The 21490-nt window shown below is 39.3% G+C and overlaps 1 protein-coding gene across 1 annotated transcript in view; it reads left to right on the forward strand.

The window, feature by feature from the left end:
• Window positions 1-21490, forward strand: part of hdac10 (histone deacetylase 10) — a 39289-nt gene that overhangs the window by 8844 nt on the left and 8955 nt on the right. The window contains exons 8-19 of the mRNA XM_072562607.1: window positions 117-243; window positions 612-677; window positions 779-838; window positions 1300-1389; window positions 2994-3100; window positions 3807-3874; window positions 10230-10506; window positions 12296-12386; window positions 14173-14255; window positions 15484-15540; window positions 17074-17155; window positions 21060-21248. Coding sequence (XP_072418708.1) covers window positions 117-243; window positions 612-677; window positions 779-838; window positions 1300-1389; window positions 2994-3100; window positions 3807-3874; window positions 10230-10506; window positions 12296-12386; window positions 14173-14255; window positions 15484-15540; window positions 17074-17155; window positions 21060-21248 — 1297 coding nt within the window. The remainder of the gene's footprint in view (window positions 1-116; window positions 244-611; window positions 678-778; window positions 839-1299; window positions 1390-2993; window positions 3101-3806; window positions 3875-10229; window positions 10507-12295; window positions 12387-14172; window positions 14256-15483; window positions 15541-17073; window positions 17156-21059; window positions 21249-21490) is intronic.

The following is a 21490-nucleotide window of genomic DNA, read 5'->3' on the forward strand; positions in this document are numbered from 1 at the left end:
CCTGGATGGCCATTGGCGTACTGAGATTTAACTGGGTTCCCAGGAGGCTAGTTATTTTAATGTGATTTATCTACATGCAAGCAATTTTGTATCTTAATGACTTTGGTTTCTTTTAGTGTTCTATATTTCTCATGGCATCGTTATGAAAACCAGCAGTTCTGGCCCAATTTAAAGGACTCTGACTACAGTGCTATTGGAAAAGGCAAAGGGGCAGGATTCAATGTAAACATTCCATGGAACAAGGTGTTTTTATTTTAAAAATTTTTTTACTTTGATTTGAACTATCAAGCTGTTTGCATCTTATAAAACTAACAGTGCAGTAGGGGAGTGGTGCTGCCTGTCATATATGTGCTGGTGCAAGCTTTTGAACTGGTTGTTTCTTCCTTACCCACTTTCCTTGCATCCCTTTAATTTATTTCTGGTCTTGCTGACATAATCAACAACAATGGCTTCTCTTCCTACTGCACTGTTACCTGAGAGATTTCCCAAGGATCTAACTTGGAACCATGGGTATTTCTTAACTGCGTCTCTCACTGGCAATCATCTATAAGCATAACTTATGAAGTGTGGAATTTAACGCTAAGTAAAAATAACTTTTTCTTTTATAACAGACAGAAATGGAAAATGTTGACTATCTGGCAGCTTTCTTCTACGTTTTACTTCCGATGGCTTATGAGGTAATTATGGTTACGTTTAACTATTTTAATACTTGTCTATCCATAGGATTGTACTCCTTTGTATTTTTAATTTGTTAATAAATGACTTATTGTCATTACAGTTTAATCCAGAATTGATTCTGGTTTCAGCTGGATTTGACACTGCAATTGGAGATCCAGAGGTATTTTTTAAAATTGTGTCTGTACTACTTCAAACATAGACATGATTTGATCGAGATGAAGTTATTTTTATATGACCATGCTGACCTCTTTTGATTTACTTTTTTATATTACTAATATGACTAATAAGCTGTTTCCTCTATTGCTCTTCCTTACTTGCACACAGCACTATTTATGTGCAACATTAAAACTATTGACCTAACTGGAATCAATTGTTTTCTTTTGTTTCAAAAAGTTGTTAATATTTTTAACTGAGCCATATTTTAAAATAGATGCAATTTAAATGGCATATCATTTCAAATTATAGCACCACTAGGCATGAACAATTGATAAAAGTTGAATCAACTTGCATCGATAACTTCTCCCCAGTAAAACATGTCTTATTTCTAGAAAGTTACTTCAAGATGTCCAAGTGTTTTGGCTTTAGGAACACAATTTGACAATTTCCTCTGTCATCCTCCAGGGTGAAATGTGTGCTACACCTGAGTGTTTTGCTCATCTGACTCACTTGCTGATGCCACTAGCTAATGGGAAACTATGTGTTGTGTTAGAGGTATGAACATTTTTCTCTCAAATTATGCATGCTACCACAGAGCATTTTTTCAAATTGCTTATGATAAAGGATTATGTATGAAAATTCACTGATTTATCTTTTATATGGGTAACTTTGAACCTATTAAATATACATTAAAATCAGATACATGTTTGCTGGTTAATATGTAGATAATGTAATATTTGTGAAGATGCAATTTATTCAAGTTTCGCAGCAGATTAGAATGTCGTGGAGAGATTATTTCTGATATCATCATGCTGGATGATTTTACCTTTTTTAATTACAAGGATTAAACTGGTCTAAATATGTAGTTTCTCCGGTATTACAAGTGGAATTCAGATAAACATAAATGTACATAACGTTTTATCCCATTTTTTTGTTTTTCTTTCAATTCTGTGAGGAATTATCATTCATTTAAGGTTTAGTCATTTGTCATAACTTATGCCATTTTGATATTAGTAGTTTCTTGCCTTTTGGGGTGGTGATTCAAAGCCCCACATTGATATTTCATTCTTAATCTAATCCATTGGAGAGCTGAGGTTTTGCCTTTCAGCTGAGGCATCAGCTGAGGTACAATCTGCCTGTTTGGGTGAATGTTAAAGAAAACTGATGATGGCAATCACAACATTGTTCTATTAGAAGCATAGACTGCTTGAATTAGTGAGACAGGAATAGACACCCAATTGTATTTTTGCTGGCTGTTGCTGATTGTCCAGCTCTGTTCTTGGTGAGTGTCTAATGGAGAATTGTTTTCAATGGAAATATAAATGGTAGGGCTGGAAAGCCAGTGTGGTGCCATTTTATTAAAGGTATCCCTGTGTTGTTGAAGTATCTTGGAATGGAGACTGCATGGTTGAATGTTAAGATATACATAGTTTCCTTCCTTTCTCTATTTTGTCCGCCTGGTGGATGGTGTCAGGTCTTGTTTGGTTACTGCACAATAGCAGCTTCTTGACCCGGGACTGTGACTAATGTGGACAAATCAAATTATTAGCAGGAGATAGATAAGGATTTCTCAGAAATAGAAGGGTCTTGAAATAATCTTTTTGAATCTTTATGTTCAACTGATAAAAGCTATAGGTGAAAGTAGCTTTGATTGGCTTTCGAGAATGAATGTTAAAGGCACACAAGACATTGCAAACCACAGTGATGTGATTTGACAAGTTGTGTGTGTTTTTTTTGTTATATTTTGTCTTTATATCCTCTCAATTAGGGAATGAGAATAGTATTATGTATACTATGTTATCTATTATAACTTGTATTATATAATGTTATCTACGTTTTGTTTCAAAATCTTACGATCTCATGACCCTTTGTACACAATTACTGTTTATCCTAGAAAGGCTTTATCCATAAGCTAGATACTATTCCTGAATTAATTTATAGTAGAAAATTTTTAACTATAAGAAATAAAACAATGGTGACTTGAATTTCAAAATTATATTTTCAGTTTAATAAAATTAAATAAAGTTTACTTGATTAATATTAAAGTGGTTTGATGCACATGTTAATGGACTTTGAGAGAATTTCCTCTTCTTGTCAATTGTGTCATGTCCATATCTATTCTCCATGAGACCCTGTAACCATAAGGATTTTTCTTTTAGGGAGGATACAATTTACGTTCCCTTTCAGAATCTGTCTGTATGACTGTCCGAGCATTACTAGGAGACCCTATGCCTCCGCTGGTTGGGGAAATTGTGCCATGCGTAAGGTATTTAATCAATTAGCGTGGTTTTGTTTCTTTTATTTCACCACATTACTCAATTTGTGTCTGACTTTAACAATGTGTGGATATCACAGAAGGACAAACAAATTGCTGGAGAAAGCTCTTCAAGGGTCACTGGACTTGAAATGTTAACTCTGTTTTCTCTTCTCAGGTGCTGCCAGACCTGCTGAGTTTTTCCAGCAATTTGTTTGTTGCAAGTCTCCAGCATCTGCAATTCTTTTGTTCAAGGATAAACAAATTGTAAAATTTGCTTAAAGTTTCTAGTACTTACTTTATTTGCATAGCAGCTATTTATGTACTTACTACAAATCATTGTTCTTGGCTTATATTTAATTCTTCGCCCTAAGGTTTTTCGCTCAATTCCAGTAAAAGGTGGAGTGCATTTTCTTTAACAAGATTGTTCTAAAGTTTGTTGTTACATTAACACTTTGGTATTAATGAAATTGAGTATTTTTCATTGCTGCACGTGAAGAGTTTTTCAAGATGAGACTGATCACCAGATCAGGATGTTGCAAATTTTAGTGGAATCTGAGAAATAGCTGCCAGTGTAGTGGTAGTTACATAAATTTCAGGGCTAGGAGCCTAGTGATAATATTACGTAGTGATGTGATGGCAAACTGCAAATGCAGACCATTTGAATTTTATACATTACCAACTGAATAAATTATTTTTAAAAATTGTGTCCCAACAGTGCCATAGAATCTGTTCAGAACGTGAGAGCTGTACACCAGCCATACTGGAAGTTTTTAAAATATCAAGGTAAAATACTTCGTAACATTGTGAAAAATTATTTGTGCCATAATTTGACTCTTTAGGGTTGTAGAAGCAAGGTAAGGGGTTTGACATTCATGCCACTGAAGACCTTCAGTGTCCCAGAAAGAAACATTATATATGTCTTCAGTCACTCTGTGTGGCAAGTACAGTGGCCAGATGCAGAATAAAACTGTTCACTGTGAGGAGATTCAAAATGTTGGGGCAAGATGGATTCTTACCCCCTCCACCTCCAGCCACCCCTCAGAAAAATAGTTAGCACAAAGCTTTAAATTTGGATCTGGAAGCTCTGGAATCGAGATGAAGATTACTAAGGGATAGGTGCAAAAGGATCACAGCAGGCAGGGCATTCTCCTACTGTGTCGGGCACACCCGCAGCTGCTGCTTAGACTCCCGTGGTGACGTCTTTGAACCCGGTGGAGCAGCAGCATCTACTCTGCGTTTGCAAAACTCCGACAAAAAAAATTGAACCAATGCTGGAGCCGATCTCTGCCATGCTGAAAAAGCATGAGCAGGAGATTCAGTAATTGGGTCAAGGTGTGGAAGCGGTCAAGTAAAGGACAGTGGCGTCGGAGACCACGACGGAAAACTCTGAGGGGCCAGATCTGAACTCTGGAAGGCCAGGTTTGGGCCATGCTGGACCAGGTCGATGACCTTGATGATCGAGGTCGGAGGAAAACTTGCAGGTCGCAGGTCTTCCGGAGCGTGGTGAGGAGGACAAGGGTCTGGTTGAGTTCCTGGAGAAGTGGCTCCCGAAGTTGCTGGGGATCGAATCGGGCCAGTTGACTATGGAGCGGGTCCCCCGGATCACGATGCACAGGTCTGGGTCAGGTCAGCGCTGGTCCTCGTGCGTCTCCAGCACTACAAAGACAAGCAGATAATAATAGAAACTTCCAGAAGATTGGGAAGAGATCTACACGCCCTGGTATATTAAGGTTCAAGAATAATGTCTTTTCAAGACTTTTCTGGGGCCATAATAAGAGGAAATCTTTTGATGTTCAGAAAAATTGAAAATTTAATATCCAATATTCTCTGAGGTATCCGGCATACTGTGTTTTAATCATGGGGAATCTGTTTATAATTTCGACTCAGTGGAAAAAGCAAAATAATTTGTGAACTCTGAAATAATTAGCTTGGGTCGAGGCAGGAAGTGAAAAATAAGTTTGTGGACAATGGTCTAATACTTTTTCTTTGTTCTTTTCCCTTTCGTGGTTTTTAGTCCTATAGGCTTGGCATTGCTTTGGTATAAAATTTGGAATATTTAATATTTTATCTGTTATTTCACTTTTTTCTAGGTGAGGGGTGGTTACTACTTTTGTGTAAAGATGTATGGTGTTGAGATATGGAGGGGAGGGTGTCCATTGTTAACTTTCATGAGTGGAAATAACATGGTTATTTTCTGTCTATGCGTTGCCTGGGTTTGGGGTGGAGTCTAAGCTGGAAGGAACCAGGAGGGCAGTAAGGTTTGGAGTGAATGTCCCAATGGGCAAGGTGGGGAGATCTCTTGTGATTCATCATTTATATGTTTGTTCATTCAAGTTAGGAGTAGTGATTAGGTTTTTTTAGTTTTAGTAGTGTTTGTAGGGTTAGTTGTTAGATTTTATAAAGGTCTGTGTCTTTTCCACTCGCTGCACATTGAATGGGCTTCTTCCTCTTGGGGGACTATTGCCTGCGGTGGGTGGCCATGGCTGGTGAACTGTTCAGATGGTGCACCTGGAATATAAAAGGGAGCCATTCTGTGCACCCCCCCCCCCCCCTATTAAAAGAAAGAATGTGCTCTGCCTAGGAAGGAAAGGGTTGACATTGCTCTGCTGCAAGAGATGCACTTAACTGATAGGGAACATTTGAAGTTATAGCAAAGGGGGATACTATAGGGTATACTTCCCCTCCTTCAACTCTAAAAGTAGCAGAGTAGCCATACTTGAATGGAGGAACCTCCCATTTTGGATGATAGATCAAATGAATGATGAGCATGATGGTTCATCATTCTGAAGGCTCGGGTACATTGAGAAGAGTATGGCATCCTGAATGTTTATTGTCCCCTGACGTACCCCCTCAAATTTTTAGTTGTTGCAGTCTATAAACTAATGGCTTTTGAGGTGTGCTGTACGAATATAGGAGGAGACTTTAATCATCTCACAGACTCTGGGGTCGGCAGGATGCTAAGGGGTCTGCTGGGTACACTTCTGCAATCTAGATAGCTAGGAGTTGGGGCTAGTGGATGTATGGAGGTGGCTCCACCCAAATGGGAGGGATTTTACCGTCTCCAACCTGCACAAATGCCACATGAGAATTGATATGTTCTTTATTCCATCTGTTGTTTGGACTCAGTGTTGGCCTGCGGGATTGGGAACATAACTATTTCGGACCATGCGGCAGTGTACTTGGTTGTCATGATTAAGGGTAGTGGAACAGGCATGTGGCACTGGTGCGTGGATTCCTTTCTGTTGAGGGATGGCAACTTTATACATTACAAGAGAGTTCAGGGCCTTCTGGGATGTCAATTTGGGTAAGGCCAGTAATCCTTTGGTGTTTTGGGAGACCACCAAGATGTATTTAAGGGGTCTGATTATCTCCTATTCAACAACTAGAAAGTGGCAGAAAGAGGAGCAGCAACGGGTGCTTGAGGCCTGACTGAAAGCAGCTGAGTCAGCGTGTTGTAACAGACTATCTGTGGCTAAGTTACATTGGATAACAGTTCTCTGAGCTGCTCTGGACTCGGTGCTCACACAGGTGGCAAAGGGAACAGTCTCCTTTGCAAAGCACAGATTGTTCAAATATGGGGATAGGAAGAAAAGTGCTCTGCAGTCCATTGTATCTTTGGGAGAGAGCTGATACCATCATCCATGAGCTGAATAAGATTAATGCCAGATTTTGGTAATTCTATGCAGGGTTATACCAGTCGGAGGGCTGTGAGGATGGAGTAGCGAGAATGGAATCCTTTTTCAAAAATCTGGACCTCTGGTATAAACGCAGAGCAGGCCTCTCTTTTGAATGCATCCCTGACAATACAAGAGATGCAAGAGGCAGTAAGACAGCTCCAAAGTGGCAAAGCACCAGGCCCAGATGGGTTCCCAAGTGAGTTTTACAAGGAGTTTATACACCTGTTGGCTGACCCATTTCTGGGGATATATAGTCTCTCGTGTAGCCAGGATTGTCTTTCGTCCTCTCGTGGGATGGCCAATATCCCCTTCATTTTAAAGAAAGGGAAAGACACCGAGGATTATGTCTTATACAGACCTATCTCATTGTTGAATGTAGACTTCAAAATAGACATCAAAGGTGCTGGCCCTGAGGTTGGAAATGGTACTGCCCGTTATTATAAAAGACGACCATACTGGCTTTATCAAGGGCCACAGCTCTTCCTATAGTATCAGGAGGCTATTGAATATAGTGCAAGTATGTCAATAGAGATTAATTCCAGGCTTGGTGGTCTCCCTGGATGCGGAAAAGGCATTTGATCAGGTGGAGTGGTGTTCTAGATTGTTTTGGTCTTTGCTAGGTGAGTGGCAGTGCTATGTAGCGACCCCAAGGCGGCGGTTATCACAAACCGTGTTAAATTGGATAATTTTAGAATTGGGAGAGGCAGCTTTCTTGCTGCTGCTATTTACCTTGGTAATTGAGATGTTGGCGAAGGCCATCCAGAAGGACAGCGAAATAGTAGCACCAAAGGTAGGAATTGAGGAGTACAAAATTACTCTTTATGCAGATGATACAGAAGAAGACCATGCTCTTGGCTCAGCCCTACAAGTCAGACATAGAGAGAAGAATGCTTTGATGTGGGAGCGCTTTCTGTCAGTACCATGTATCACTTACAGAGAGGGAGCACCTTGGGAGATATGGAGAGACTCCATGGGATCTGGAATCAGGAACTAGGAAAAAAAATTTAATTGAAAACATGGGGGGATAAATGGGAGAATGTGAAGAAAATTTCAATATGCAATAAAGCACAAACTATGTAATTGAAGAACCTTCACAGGGCCCATATGGCACCAGAGCGGTTAGCAAAGGTCTTCTGCAGGATGTCCCAATTGTAAAGTAAGCACAGGCACCTGTACACATTTGCTTTTGGTCCTGCTAAAAGATTTGTGGATACTGGGGTGCCATAGTGAATGAGCTGGAGAAGATCCTGGGAGTTGTAGTTAAGGTGGGCCCAATATCCCTTCTTTTGGGACTGCCGAATCTGCCCTCTCTGGGTGAACACGGGAAGAGTTTCTTTAACATTCTTACGCACTGTACAAGAAAGAACATTCTAATGAACTGAATATCAGAAACAACGCCCCCCCCCCCCCCCCCCCCCCCCCACACACACACACACACACACACACACACACACACACACACACACACACACAGTCTTTCGGGGTGATAGTCTTGGGGTATGTGCTTTATCTTACAAATATTGTACGCCATGGAACAGACCATTTTATAAGATATGGTGGCCCTTTCCAAGTTGCACAGGCACTGATCTATTGGTGATTCTGATTAGGGCCTATTATATAGTCATGAGGACCCTGGGGGGAGGAGGCATAGTAAATATACGTATAATAACTGTTGCTCCTGTGGATGGGAGCTTCAGTGAAGGTGCGGTGAGTGGAGTAATGTACTGTAACTTAATTGTAACTTAAACTAAATTAAACTAAGTGAAATTAAATTAAGTTAATTAGGCAGGAGACTATTGCACTCTGTAGAGTAGTAGATAGTTTATTGTTAATATTATTGTAATGTTGTATTATCTCTTCTGGATCTTAATTTTTTTGTAAAAGAGTAAAAATGTTTTCAATTTTAAAAAAACTGCTCACTGTCCTGCAAAAAGTATGCAGTAATTCTAATATAGTATAGTACATTTCATTATAGTATTTTCTTTCTAGGTTTAAGAATTTTTCAAATCTGAAAGCCATATTTTCCAGCTGTTTAGAATTTTAAAAAAGGGCAAAAACCTACCATTAGATTTGTGTAATCCATTGTGTTCTACATTTTGGCAATTTTATGCCATGAACCAGTGTTTTTCAGAACTGGATTGCTTCATGTGGCATTCAATGTAGAGGCCTTCCAAAATGCTATGAAAATTTCAATCATTTACATTAGATTCAAACCTGCAATATTTGGTTAGAAAAGGGACTTGCCAATTACAGAAAAGAACAATAGGAAACTAAAATGTGAGTAGCATTCTAGTTATCTTTATAACTCATTAAACTTATTCAAATGAGTGTCAAGGGCATACGGAGTCATTCATTTTACTAAATCATCCATTTTTCAGTTCAAATCATGCCATTTGCCCAAAGCTGTCTATGTACCATGTATTCAAATACAAAATTGATTAAATTCATACTTTTTCTCATGAGTAAAGTTGCACTTTATGCATTTAACTTTGAAATGATATTTCAGCAACATTTCTTGTGTCAATTCTTAATGGTACACTGTTGGATTTGCTCACTTTTTTACGAACAAGGAGCAGGAATAGGTCATTTGACCCCTCAAGCATGCTTTACTATTAAGATCACAGCTGGTTTGACTGCAGCCACACATCTACTTTCTTGTACATCCCCAATAACTTTTCACCCCTTCCTTGCCAAAAATCTGTCCACCTTTGCCTGTCAAATATTTCAAGACTTTGCTTCCTCACTTCCTCTTTTCAGAAAGAGAACTCCAATGAGTCATGACCCTCCATAAGAAACATGTTTTGTTTCATCTCTCTCTATTTTAAACAGGAGACTCTAATTTTTAAACAATGTGACCCCTTATTCTTGATTCTCCCATTAGAGAGCATAATTTCCACATTTACTCCTTTTAAGACCTGTCACTTAAAGCTCCTGTTGCTACTTACTTTTCTAAACTCCTGCAAGTACAAACCCAGCCTGTTCCTCATAACACAACGCACCCAGTCCAGGTAACAGAATTAAAAGCAATGAAGATCTGAAACAAACATGGAATGTTTGAGATGGGTATTGAAATGTTTCTGTTCCTCTCTCCCCAAATGCTCCTAGACCTGAGTTTCTCCAGCATCCTCTGTTTGTTCCAGGTCACAAAAAACCTGACTTCTCCTCTTTGCTTATGGAGAGGTTTTGTTTTGTTTTTCCAGGTGCTTGAAGCAGTAATTTAGCTTTTACAATTAAACTGTATTCAGAAGATTGGTTGAATTGAGTTCTGATACATAGGACAGGCAGGATCATCTCCTATATTGATGGTAGGAAAGTTTGTCTTATGTTGCAAATATACCGTTGCTTCGTTCATGAAATAATATCTCATTTCCTTTAGTGTGTAAACAATAAGAAAGTGGGCTAAATACAGACAAATTAATTTGTGCTGTTAACTAGTCTTTTACTTTTTACAATTTCTTCAGATGTACTTATTAATGAGACACAACCGAAGAAACAGAACTTTGGGTTTGACGAAAATGATTCTGAATCAAGTACAGAAGAGAAGAAAGTCCCTACAGGCTCTGATGTGAATCAAGACTTTGAGGAGTTTATGGATTCCCACATGAAGAAAGTTCTAATATCAGCCCCTGCTATAAGAACTGCATTTGCTGGTTGTGTAGAAAAGCTAACCAAATTGGATCAATGCCTCAAAGTAGAAGAGAGGAAAATCACCATAGAAGAAGCTGGAATTCTCTGCAGGTTAGCTTGAATTGCATAAACTTAATTTTTTGGAGGCACAGTTCATGGGTAATCTGGAGTGATTTGGTTTTTAAAAAACCCAGGAAAGTCAGTAAGAACTTGAAAGCAAGGTAATCACAGAATTGCCCAGTAAAGGAGGCCATATGGCTCATTGTGTTTGCACTGGTTCTATCATCTAGTACCTTCAGTAGAAATGTATTGGTTTCCTAGTTCTCGTGGTTAAAGTGAAGATTAATCTAAATTGTTGGAATAAAAACAATTTAAACAGAATAGGCTGCAAATTTTGCAAGTTAACAATGTTTCAGAAAGTCAGGAAACAGTCTAGGAAATGCATATCTCTTAATTTGACATCTTCAGTTGACAAGAGTGAACAATTTTTTTTTTCCCATTTGTTCAGGATGTATTACCCACCCGCATTACCGCGAATGTGGAGCTATCTTCCTGAGCCATTGCATTTCTTAAATGTAGGAATACTAGACTGCTGTTAGGGAGGGAGTTCCAGGGTTTTGACCCAATGACAGTGAAGGAATGCTAATATAGTTCCAAATTTGAATGTTGTGTGACTTCGAGGGGAGCTTGCAGGTGATGTGGGTTCCATGTGATGACTGTCAATTACTTTTCTATGTAGTAGAGGTCTTGGGTGTTGAAGGTGCTTTTGAAGGAGCCTTGGTGAGTTATTCCTTTGTGTCTTGTCGATGGACCATTCAGAATTCCTAACCTCTGACCTGCTCTTGTAACAACTATTTTTATATGACTGGTGCAGTTCAGTTCAGTTCCTAGTCAATGGTAACCCCCAAGATGTTGATTTGGGGGTTCAGGGTTCAATGATGGTAATACCATTTGATCATAGCAGTGTAATGGTTAGGTTCTGTCTTGTTTGAGATGGGCACTCCTGTTGCTTGCCACTTACCAGCCCATTCTTGAACATTGTCGAGGTCTTTCTGCATATGGTGAGGAAGTGCTGGTGTTGGACTGGGTTGGAAAAAGTTAAAACATCACCCACACCAGGTTTATTTGGAAATACTAGCTTTCAGCACCCTGCTGCTTGGTCACGTAGTATTATTTAATTATCAGTGAATATTCCCACTTCTGACTTTATGACATCAGGAAGGTCATAGATGAAGCAGCTGAAGATGCTTGGAACCAGGACACTGTTCTAAGGAATTCCTGCAAGTGATATCAGAGGATTGAAATAACTGACCTCCAGCAACCATAGCTACTTTCCTTTCTGCTAGGTACAACTCCAACCAGCAAAGAGCATTCCTTCTGCTAGGGTTCCTTATTGCTATATTTGGTCACAGATTAAGGGTAGCCACTCTCAACTCACTTCTAGAATTCAGCTGTTTGGACCAAGGCTGTTATGAGATCAGGAGCTGAATGATGCCCAGTTTGGGTTCTGCCAGGGCCAATGAGCAGTTTATTCCTGAACAAGTGCCCCTTTTCAATAGGTAGCATGACTGACTACCCCTTACAATGCTTTATCGATGATTGAGAATACACTGGCGAGTTTAGATTCCTCCGATATTGGAAAAGAAACATTTTGAGAATGTTTGTTTAAAAGTTGTTAATCGCTGGGGAAGAATCATATTACTAACTTGAAATAAAACTAAGTTTTTTAACGCGTGCAGAGGAATTCCAATTTCTTCTTGGGTCTACAGAGAAACCTGTATGATGCGTCTATGTGGAAAAAAAACTAATTTGGAGAGATATGTGATGATGGTACCTTTGTACTTTTTGTCAGCTTGAGATTAACCTTCTTTGTGAAATCATTTTCCAAATTTCTCCACAGTGCCGGTGACTATACACACCCAATGGTTGAACATCTTTTACTCTCCCTGGGAAAAATATTTCCACTGATTGATAAAATCATGCAAAGGGAGGTAGGTGAAATTTGAGTTCCTAATGATGCACACTCACTGTGGCAAGCTTAGAAATTGCAAATGATTTGTGGGCAGATTAAATGATGCATTATTGTTCAGAATCTAAAGTAACAAACTTTACTGAGTTTAGTACCAACAGTTCCAAATCAGAAAATGGAACTGCATTTTGTCTGTTAGGTGCTTCTGTGCTTGCCTGGCGTTAATGATAAATTTCTTATTTTGCACTGAAGAGGATATAGATAGTGAAATTCTAGTAAACGTTGGCAATGTAGGAAGAAAATTGGGAGATGGAACACAAATTTCCCTAAGTATCTGCAGTCCTTGAAGTATAACAGTTAGAAAGGGATATATTTTCTATACTCTTCAGTGAAAGAGCCGAACTGAACTCCAAATCCGTGAGAACAGTTGCTTGTTCAGAATTACAGATTAAATGTCATTATGAAATTAAGTATTTAGCATGTAACATAATTCATTTTGTTTTTAAAAGATGTTATTATGCAGCAAAAGCTACAAAATAAGGGGCACCTCATTGTGGCATGTGGCAGTTTTCATTGTGATGGTCAGCTTTCTTTCAAACATTACCTGGTGTGGTTCAGGGGCCGCATTCTGTCAATGGCAATCTCTGCCACACTTACTGTGAAGGAAGATGGTGGAATAAGAAAATGGTCAAGGAATCATACATGGTTTTCTTTGAGCGTTCTTCTTGACCAGCTGAGTGTTTTGTTTCTGATCGCCCTCTACTGGTATATCTATCCTGTAATAGGTAGCCATAAACCGAAGTTAGGGTATTGCAATGGGAACAGATGATGTCCCTAATAATTATATTCAGACGAAATGGGATAGAAATACTAGTGGAGGGTTAGTAAATAGCTATCAGTATCTTTAAGACCTATCATTTATATTTCGTGGACTTAATAAATTAGTAGCAAAAATATCTTTGTTAAATTTAATTCTGAGGAACATGTTCAAGGTTGCACGTGTAGATCCATCATAAGCTTACTTGTGTTCACATCTGTACTGAAACTATGTAGAACAGAATTGGCATTCTGCTTGATGTTGATTCTGGAAATCCTATTGGAATGCTAGCCATAAATGTACTAGCTTATGAATTATGAAGTCAGGCCACATTGTCTACAGACTTTACCAATATCTCTGATGTTCAAGCTAATATGGTTATAAACAACATTAGCTAGCATTTTTAGTATGCTATAAAAATATTTTTTAGTTTCTTTATCAAAATTCTAGTACCTGTAAATTTAAAATTCCCATCCTTCTGTTCAAATCTCACTGCGATCCCTTTCTGTAATTTGCAACTAGCACCATCCCAGCGCAGTCAGTTTTTTTTTTCACTCTGCCTTTAGTGCATCCTCATTTTTTTGCTGCATTTCACTATTGGTGGCTCCACTTTCAACAATTCAGGCTTGAAGGACTTTTCTCCAACTGTGTACCTATCCCACCTCCTTCAAAATGCTGCTTTAATGTTACTTTTTGACCATAGCTTTGGTCATCCGTCCTCAAATTCCCTAACTGGCTCAGTGTCAACTGTTGGCTGATGATGACTTTGTGAAGCACCTTGGAAAGCTTTGTATAGTAAAGGCACAAAAATGCAGGTTATAACAACAAATAAAAATTGTTCTGTAATTTTTGAGAATAGTCATGCAGTGTATCCACATCCATTTAGGTGATCACTATGTTCTTTGCTGAAGCAAGTTCCAGTGAACGTTTAATTGTAGGAAGGTGGCAATTATTATAATGATTTGTATAACCTTTGTTTACTGTTACATAGGCTAGAAATGGCATTGTGGTATCTTCAACACAATTAGCTGGTGTCTCTGCAGCACGTTATGCTCTCCGAGTTGGAGCAAACAGGTAAATAAACGTTTAAACTTCTTTTCATTTCTTTTTCAATTTTCAGCACTTGCTGCCTGCTGTCCTTAAAGTAACCAGTACAATGTGTTTGCTGGACAGATGTTAATGTGATCTCGGTAGCAATTAGTGCTTCCAGCAGGGGATTTTGGATATCAATCTGGAGCACAACCAGGGCTATTTGCCCCTGCCTAATTTAGTGCCACCTGCAAACCCTCTTGTTGCTAAGAAGCTGATCATTTAGCACTGAATAAGGAGAGTTTGTGTCTAAGATTGGGATACAGAATTCCAAAAGATTCACAGAGTGTTGACTACTGCATAATTGAATACATTTATTCAATGGAAATGGAAAGAATTTTGGCTTCTCAGGTTACTGAGGTATTTGAGGAGCAGGTGAGAAAATGGAGTTGATGCATGAAATCAGCCAGGATTGTACTGAATGATAGAACAAGCTTGATGTGCCAAATGGTGTACTCCTTCTATTTCTTCTGCATCTGTAGTTCCCTGGTACTGGCCATCCCACCCCGGCTGAGAGCAGCTAAATGAGTCCAAACGAGAGATCTAACTTGACTATCGCCATTCATTATAAAAGTCAAAATATTGGCAAAGGAGACTGTGATTGTGTACTTTTAAACTGGCAGAGTCACTTATTTGCTAATCATTGATTTTACTGCTGGAGCGCAACGAAAGAGGACCAAACAGTCTCAAAGGGTAAAAGTGATTTATTTAGGTCCAAAGCTACCCTGTCATTGCCCAAGTCTTTATTTAGAATGCACCCAATGTTTTTGGAAAATGTTTGCGAGTAAGTTGATTGAGGTAAACATTTATTACCCGTTAAATTAGAAAACTTATGTTCAAAGTACTTATGTTCAAAGTTTACTTTCATAGATTTTATGCACCTCTTTAAGTCTGCTCTGTTTTTTTTTCTTTCTTCTGAATTGGATAAATATAAGGTGAATCATTTAATGTCCTAATAGATTTAAAACCTTACATTTCTCTGCTCTTTAATGTTCTATTTATCTTGGTGAACAGTCTTAGTGCATGTGTTTGTTTATATGTCATGGTGTTAAAATGAATATAGGTTCAAAATGTGACTTGGAGAGTTCATGGCATGTAGCCGTAACATACCTTTACATCTATGGTCTCATCTATTTATTTACATTTTGGTTACTGTTTAAACACTGACTTGTCTACTAATGCTGTAAATTATGTTTATTTTTCTCTTTTTAAGAATTTTTCTTCTGCTGCTTGGAGAAGCTAATATTCCAATTGATATTCAAGAGGATGAGTATGTCACCTCCATTTATCTGCAAACCATGTATAAAATCTTATTACTTTAAAATGTTCATGTTGTTTAACAATCTGGTCTTACACCAAGAATGTACGTTTCCTACCTTGGGACTTACAAGTATTTTTAAAAGTCGATTGGAACTTCTTTTTGACCCAGAGAACTTCATTGATAGCCATGCAGTTAAGGAAGGCCTCTTCACCGGTTTTTGAAATAGCTGATGAGAGTCTTGACAGCAGCATGATAACCATATAAAAATTAGCTTTAATACAATATTGGAGAGGATAAAGTAGATGGTTTTCTTCCTTGACTAACTGTTCAGAGAACTTTGCTAAAAATGCAAATTCACCAGGAACTAAAGATGGTCTTGACTGTCATGATCAAGCAACCATTGATCGTCAGAATAATGGGCAGGGGGAAAGGACAGAATGAAAGCTAGTGCCAGTCAACGAAAGTCCCTCCAATCTCTTCGCAGAGCAGTGATGTTGGGGTTGGAAAATAAATTAAGCAAAGATATTTTCAAACAAGCACTACAAAATGAAGTTCATTTGTTGAGCTAATTATCACAGATGTTCATTGCTGACTTTTATTTACTTTGCCAAAATGTCCTCCCTCAAAGGAGTCTTATGGTATTTCAGCTTAATGGTTGTTGGCAATCTGTGAGCTTCAGTAATGGAAGGCAGTATGACTGTCAGAGGCAGTGCTCATGGAGTGGGACTGCGAGTTCTTACTTGAAAGTGTTCCATTGCTCAGGAAAACTTAATTAGGGGACGCACAATCAGAAGAAAACCTTCCTTTGTACATCAAACTCAGAAATTTTGAATTCCGATCACATGTTGCTTCTTTCCTTTCTTTCAATTCAAACAGGCACTTTCTAGTACAAGAGTGTTATAAAGAGCAGAAGACATAGGAGCAGAAATTAGGCCATTCAGTCCATTGAGTCTGCTCTGCCATTAAATCATGGCTGATAAGTTTCTCAACCTCATTTTCCTGCTTTCTCCCTGTAACCTTTGATCTCCTTGATACTCAAGAACCTATCTATCTCAGTCTTAAATATACTCAATGACCTGGCCTTCATGGTCTTCTGTGGCAATTAATTCCACAGATATATACAATCAGGAGCCAAGAATTACATCTTTTTTTCTCATACCTATTTTGGCTATTTCTGTCCTAACGTCATTTGGAACCTTGTTTCTATGGATGAACATTTTAACAATTGGTGTTTTATTCTCAAAAAGGATCCATAGAGGACAGAGTTTAAAAATTTAATTCCACCTACCCAACAATAAAAAGAATAGAAATATCTCTAAGAGACTTGGATATTCAGGTGGCTGCTATGGAATTAGGTTTGGATACTATCATGTCTGCATGGCTGACAGAGGTATATTGCCAATCCTTGCAATGCCCTGTCCAGTTTTCTCAAAGTAAATCCGATGAATTGAAAGGTTGTAAAATTAAAAATCTGACTAGCTAGGTTGTTTAATGTTGAAAAACAAAGCAATATCTTAACATCTTTTGAAATGTAATTTTCAGAAAAATTCTGGTGCTGCAGATAAATGGTAAACAGGATGAGAAGAAGCTCAGCAAGTACTACATTCCAGTCTGCTGTAAGGAGGTGTGTACAGATGCAGCTATTAGGTGTAGAGTGTCTAGTATATGGACACATATTCTGGATTAGTGGTGCTGGAAGAGCACAGCAGTTCAGGCAGCATCCAAGTAGCTTCGAAGTCGACGTTTTGGGCAAAAGCCCTTCATCAGGAATAAAGGCAGTGAGCCTGAAGCGTGGAGAGATAAGCTAGAGGATGGTGGGGGTGGGGAGAAAGTAGCATAGAGTACAATGGGTGAGTGGGGGAGGGGGTGAAGGTGATGGGTCAGGGAGGAGAGGGTGGAGTGGATAGGTGGAAAAGAAGATAGGCAGGTAGGACAAGTCCAGACAAGTCATGGGGACAGTTACTGAGCTGGAAGTTTAGAACTAGGGTGAGGTGGGGGAAGGGGAAATGAGGAAACTGTTGAAGTCCACATTGATGCCCTGGGGTTGAAGTGTTCCGAGGCGGAAGATGAGGCATTCTTCCTCCAGGCGTCTGGTGGTGAGGGAGCGGCGGTGAAGGAGGCCCAGGACCTCCATGTCCTCGGCAGAGTGGGAGGGGGAGTTGAAATGTTGGGCCACGGGGCGGTGTGGTGATTGGTGCGGGTGTCCCGGAGATGTTCCCTAAAGCACACTACCTGGTCAGGTCCACGCCCCCAAATAACCCACCCTCCAATCCTGGCACTTTCCCCTGCCACTGCAGGAACTGTAAAACCTGCGCCCACACCTCCTCCCTCACCTCTATCCAAGGCCCTAAAGGAGCCTTCCACATCCATCAAAGTTTTACTTGCACATCCACTAATATCATTTATTGTATCCGTTGCTCCCGATGCGGTCTCCTCTACATTTGGGAGACTGGGCGCCTCCTAGCAGAGCGCTTTAGGGAACATCCTATTATTTTACCTATTACTACGCAACTCTAATCTCTATCATTGATTCCATTGTCTGCTTTGATATCTCCTAAATTATTATATCTTTGTGAGATAACTGAAGCAGTTTCAGTGGGAATTAATGGAGTTATTTGTTTGTTATAGCAAGCATCCAAAAAAAAATCTAATTATGTACTGATGTTTTCTAATTAGAAAGCATAGTTGGCAAGATGTATAACTGTATCCATTAATCATCTTCCATTCAATCACATACTTGAGTCTGCTATTGCAAAACCTTCACAGAGTATTTAGGAGTTTTGTTCTAGATTTAATACTATTTCATTTTAGCACACTGAACCTGCTAGCTTATTAGACCACAACTGTTTGATATATCCTTATGTGTGGAAGATATAGAATGCTGCTGAAATGTGATTATTTATCTGGGTAGTTTCATTGCTCCTCACCAGAACATAATCCCATCTTTAAGGTTTGCGTAAAGATTTGTAGTTCGAGTGCTCGCTGTCGTAGTTGTGGGTATGTTCACTGAACTGGGAAATTGCTTTGCAAGCGTCTTGTCCGCTGTCAAGGTGACATCTTCAATGCAATGGAGCCTCCTGTGAAGTGCTGCTGTACTGTCTTCTGGAATTTATTTGGTTCCGTTTCTGCTGTTCCTGTTGGTTGGTTGTTGTAGTGGCCAATATATTGGGTCTAGACCTATGTTTGTTGATAGAGTGGATGAGTGCCGTGCTTCTAGAAATTCTCTGGCTGTCCTCTGTTTAGCTTGTCCTATGATCGGTGTGTTTGCCCAGTCAAATTTATGGTCCTTGTCATCTGTGTGTACGGCTACTGGGGACAACTGGTTGTGGCGTTTAGTGGTGAGTTGGTGTTCGTGGATGTGAATTACTAGTTGTGTGCCTGCTTGACGTATGTAGTGTTTTGTGCAGCCTTTGCATGGTATCTTGTGAATTGTTTGTCTTGCACATGATGGGTATAGGGTCTTTTGTTCTGGTGAGTTGTTGTCTGCACATGGCTGTCAGTTGTGGGCTGTGATGAATCGGAGTGGTCAGAGAAGTCTGGTTGTCAGTTCCAAGATGTTTTTATATCAGATAGCGTGGCTCAAGAGTTAGGTTGTGGCTCCTCATTGCATTGTTTGTCTGTTAAGCACCGATGGATGAAGTTGTAGGGATATCTGTGCTTGAAGACTCTGTAGAGGTATTCTTTAAGGTCTCTATGGTGTCTTTGCCAAGAACGGATATCCCAAAACTTCAAGTGCAGATGCCTAACAGATAAACAACATGACGAGGACATACCACAACCTAACTCACTAGCCATGCTACTTTACATAAAAAACGTCTCTGAACTAACAGCCAGAATTCTCTGATCACTCGGATTCATGACAGCCCACAAACCGACAGCTCACCAGAACAAAAGACCCTATACCCATCATGTGAAATATGAGCATAATTTACAAGATACCATGCAAAGACCGCACAAAATGCTGTATAGGACAAACCGGCAGATAACTCTCAATCCGCATCCATGAACTTGACTAGCCACTAAATGCCTCGACTAGCTGTTCTTGTTAGCCGTACATACAGATGACAAGGTCCACAAATTCAACTGGATCAACACAACGATCATAGGACAAGCGAAACAGGGACAGCCAGAGAACTCTTTAGAAGCATGACACTCATCCACAGGCTCCATCAACAAGCATATAGACCTGGACTCAATATACCGGCCACTACAGCCAGCAACCGGAAGCAGTAGAAACGGAACCAATTAAGTTCCAGAAGACTCAGTACAGCAGCACTTCACAGGAGGCTCCAAAGCACTGAAGATGTCACCTAGACAGGGGACAAAATATCTGCAAACCAACTTCCCAGCTCGGCGAACATACCCATACGCTTGTAGGGATTTAGAGTCAAAACAAATGGGCATACATTGCAGGGACTGAATCTTTGTGCCTGGAGAAGGAGCCGCGGTGCCATACTATCTATTGGAAAAGTCATGATGGTTTGATACTTATCTAACATTGTGTAAGAAGGATATACGTCATTCAAAGAATCAAGGTCGTAATGGATAGACAATTTAACTTTGAGAAATGTTAATTTATCAAAATGAAAATGCACTTGTACTAGATTTTGAAATACTTTGGTGCAGTTGTGAAAACCAAAATGAGTGAAATATATATAATATGCATCACATGTACATTTGTTTATTTTCTTCATAAGTAGGATAATCCAAACAATCCAAATTTGAGGACTAACATATTAGACTACTTCACCACTTCAGTTTTTGCTGTCAGCAGCCAAGTATTGTTGTGATTCTTGACAAATCATGTGTGAAATATGTAAATCTTATGTTTGGCGCTGTTACGTGGATTTAAATTGTTAGCATTTGTTGTAGTGGAAAAACTAATTTAGAATCTTTTTACAATTTGCTCAAACATAACTCTATCTTCATTTGATGTATACTTTGCCACCAACAAAGGTCTAACTTTGCATTTTGGAAGTTTCTAACTTTCTGAAGTTTCCATCACTAGTGGTAACATCACAGGCGCTGCACTGCACAGCTGTAACTGCACCCCCCTGCGTGAGGCCGGAAATCCTTACTGCAGTGTATCCCAAGGCTTTTTCCACTATGACCCCATTCCAAGGCTTGAAAGTTGTCACAACCCTTCAGTAAGAATTGTGTTGGATAGGTTGAAGGGGGAGCTATTAGAGAGGGAACCTGTTAGGGAATACATTGTTTTCACTCGGCTGGAACTCCACAGTTGCCTTGGACCTTGTGACCCCCAGGGTATTCTGAATCTTATTGAGGAGCTATCCTTTACAGGTTAGGAAAATATAAAAAAAAATTGGGTTGGACTGTTGCCAAGTAGTACAGTAATAGTCTCTTTGCAGTTTGATTATTTGCATATCATGGTTACTGCTGGAACTCTCCTTCCTAATGCAGAGATCCAACAGTCTTACATAGAGGAAGCTTTTAGTTTCACATTAAGGTCACAAAATTTCATTTACAAATTCTTTTGAAAAAGCACTTTATTTTTCTCTATTTTGCAGGATAATGAATGGGATGGGGATCTTCTTTATTCACTCTGTGAGGTTATTCTACCTTTGGCATATGGATACAGACCTGAACTGGTGATCTTGGTAGTGGGATCTAACATTGGAATTCAAGCAAATACAATAGCTCATGTGACACATTTACTCCAAGTGCTTGCTCAGGGTCGGATCCTTGTAATAAGCCAGGTATGGATAAATTAATTGATCCTTTTAGGCTTCAGTCTTTTTTTTCAGAGGTTTAGAATATATATTTAATGTAGTTTTGTGTAAGTGTGTCTGTCGATTGGAAGGCGGCAAAATGTGTCTGTGATAGATATGCATTGCTGTTTCAATTAATACTAGACACACAGCGCAATATACACTCTGAGCCACTCCCAATAGATCAGGCAATTAATTTGATCCTTAAAGAAAAAAGTCCAATCGTATGA

This window comes from Chiloscyllium punctatum, chromosome 44, assembly GCF_047496795.1.
Source record: "Chiloscyllium punctatum isolate Juve2018m chromosome 44, sChiPun1.3, whole genome shotgun sequence".
NCBI lineage: Eukaryota > Metazoa > Chordata > Chondrichthyes > Orectolobiformes > Hemiscylliidae > Chiloscyllium > Chiloscyllium punctatum.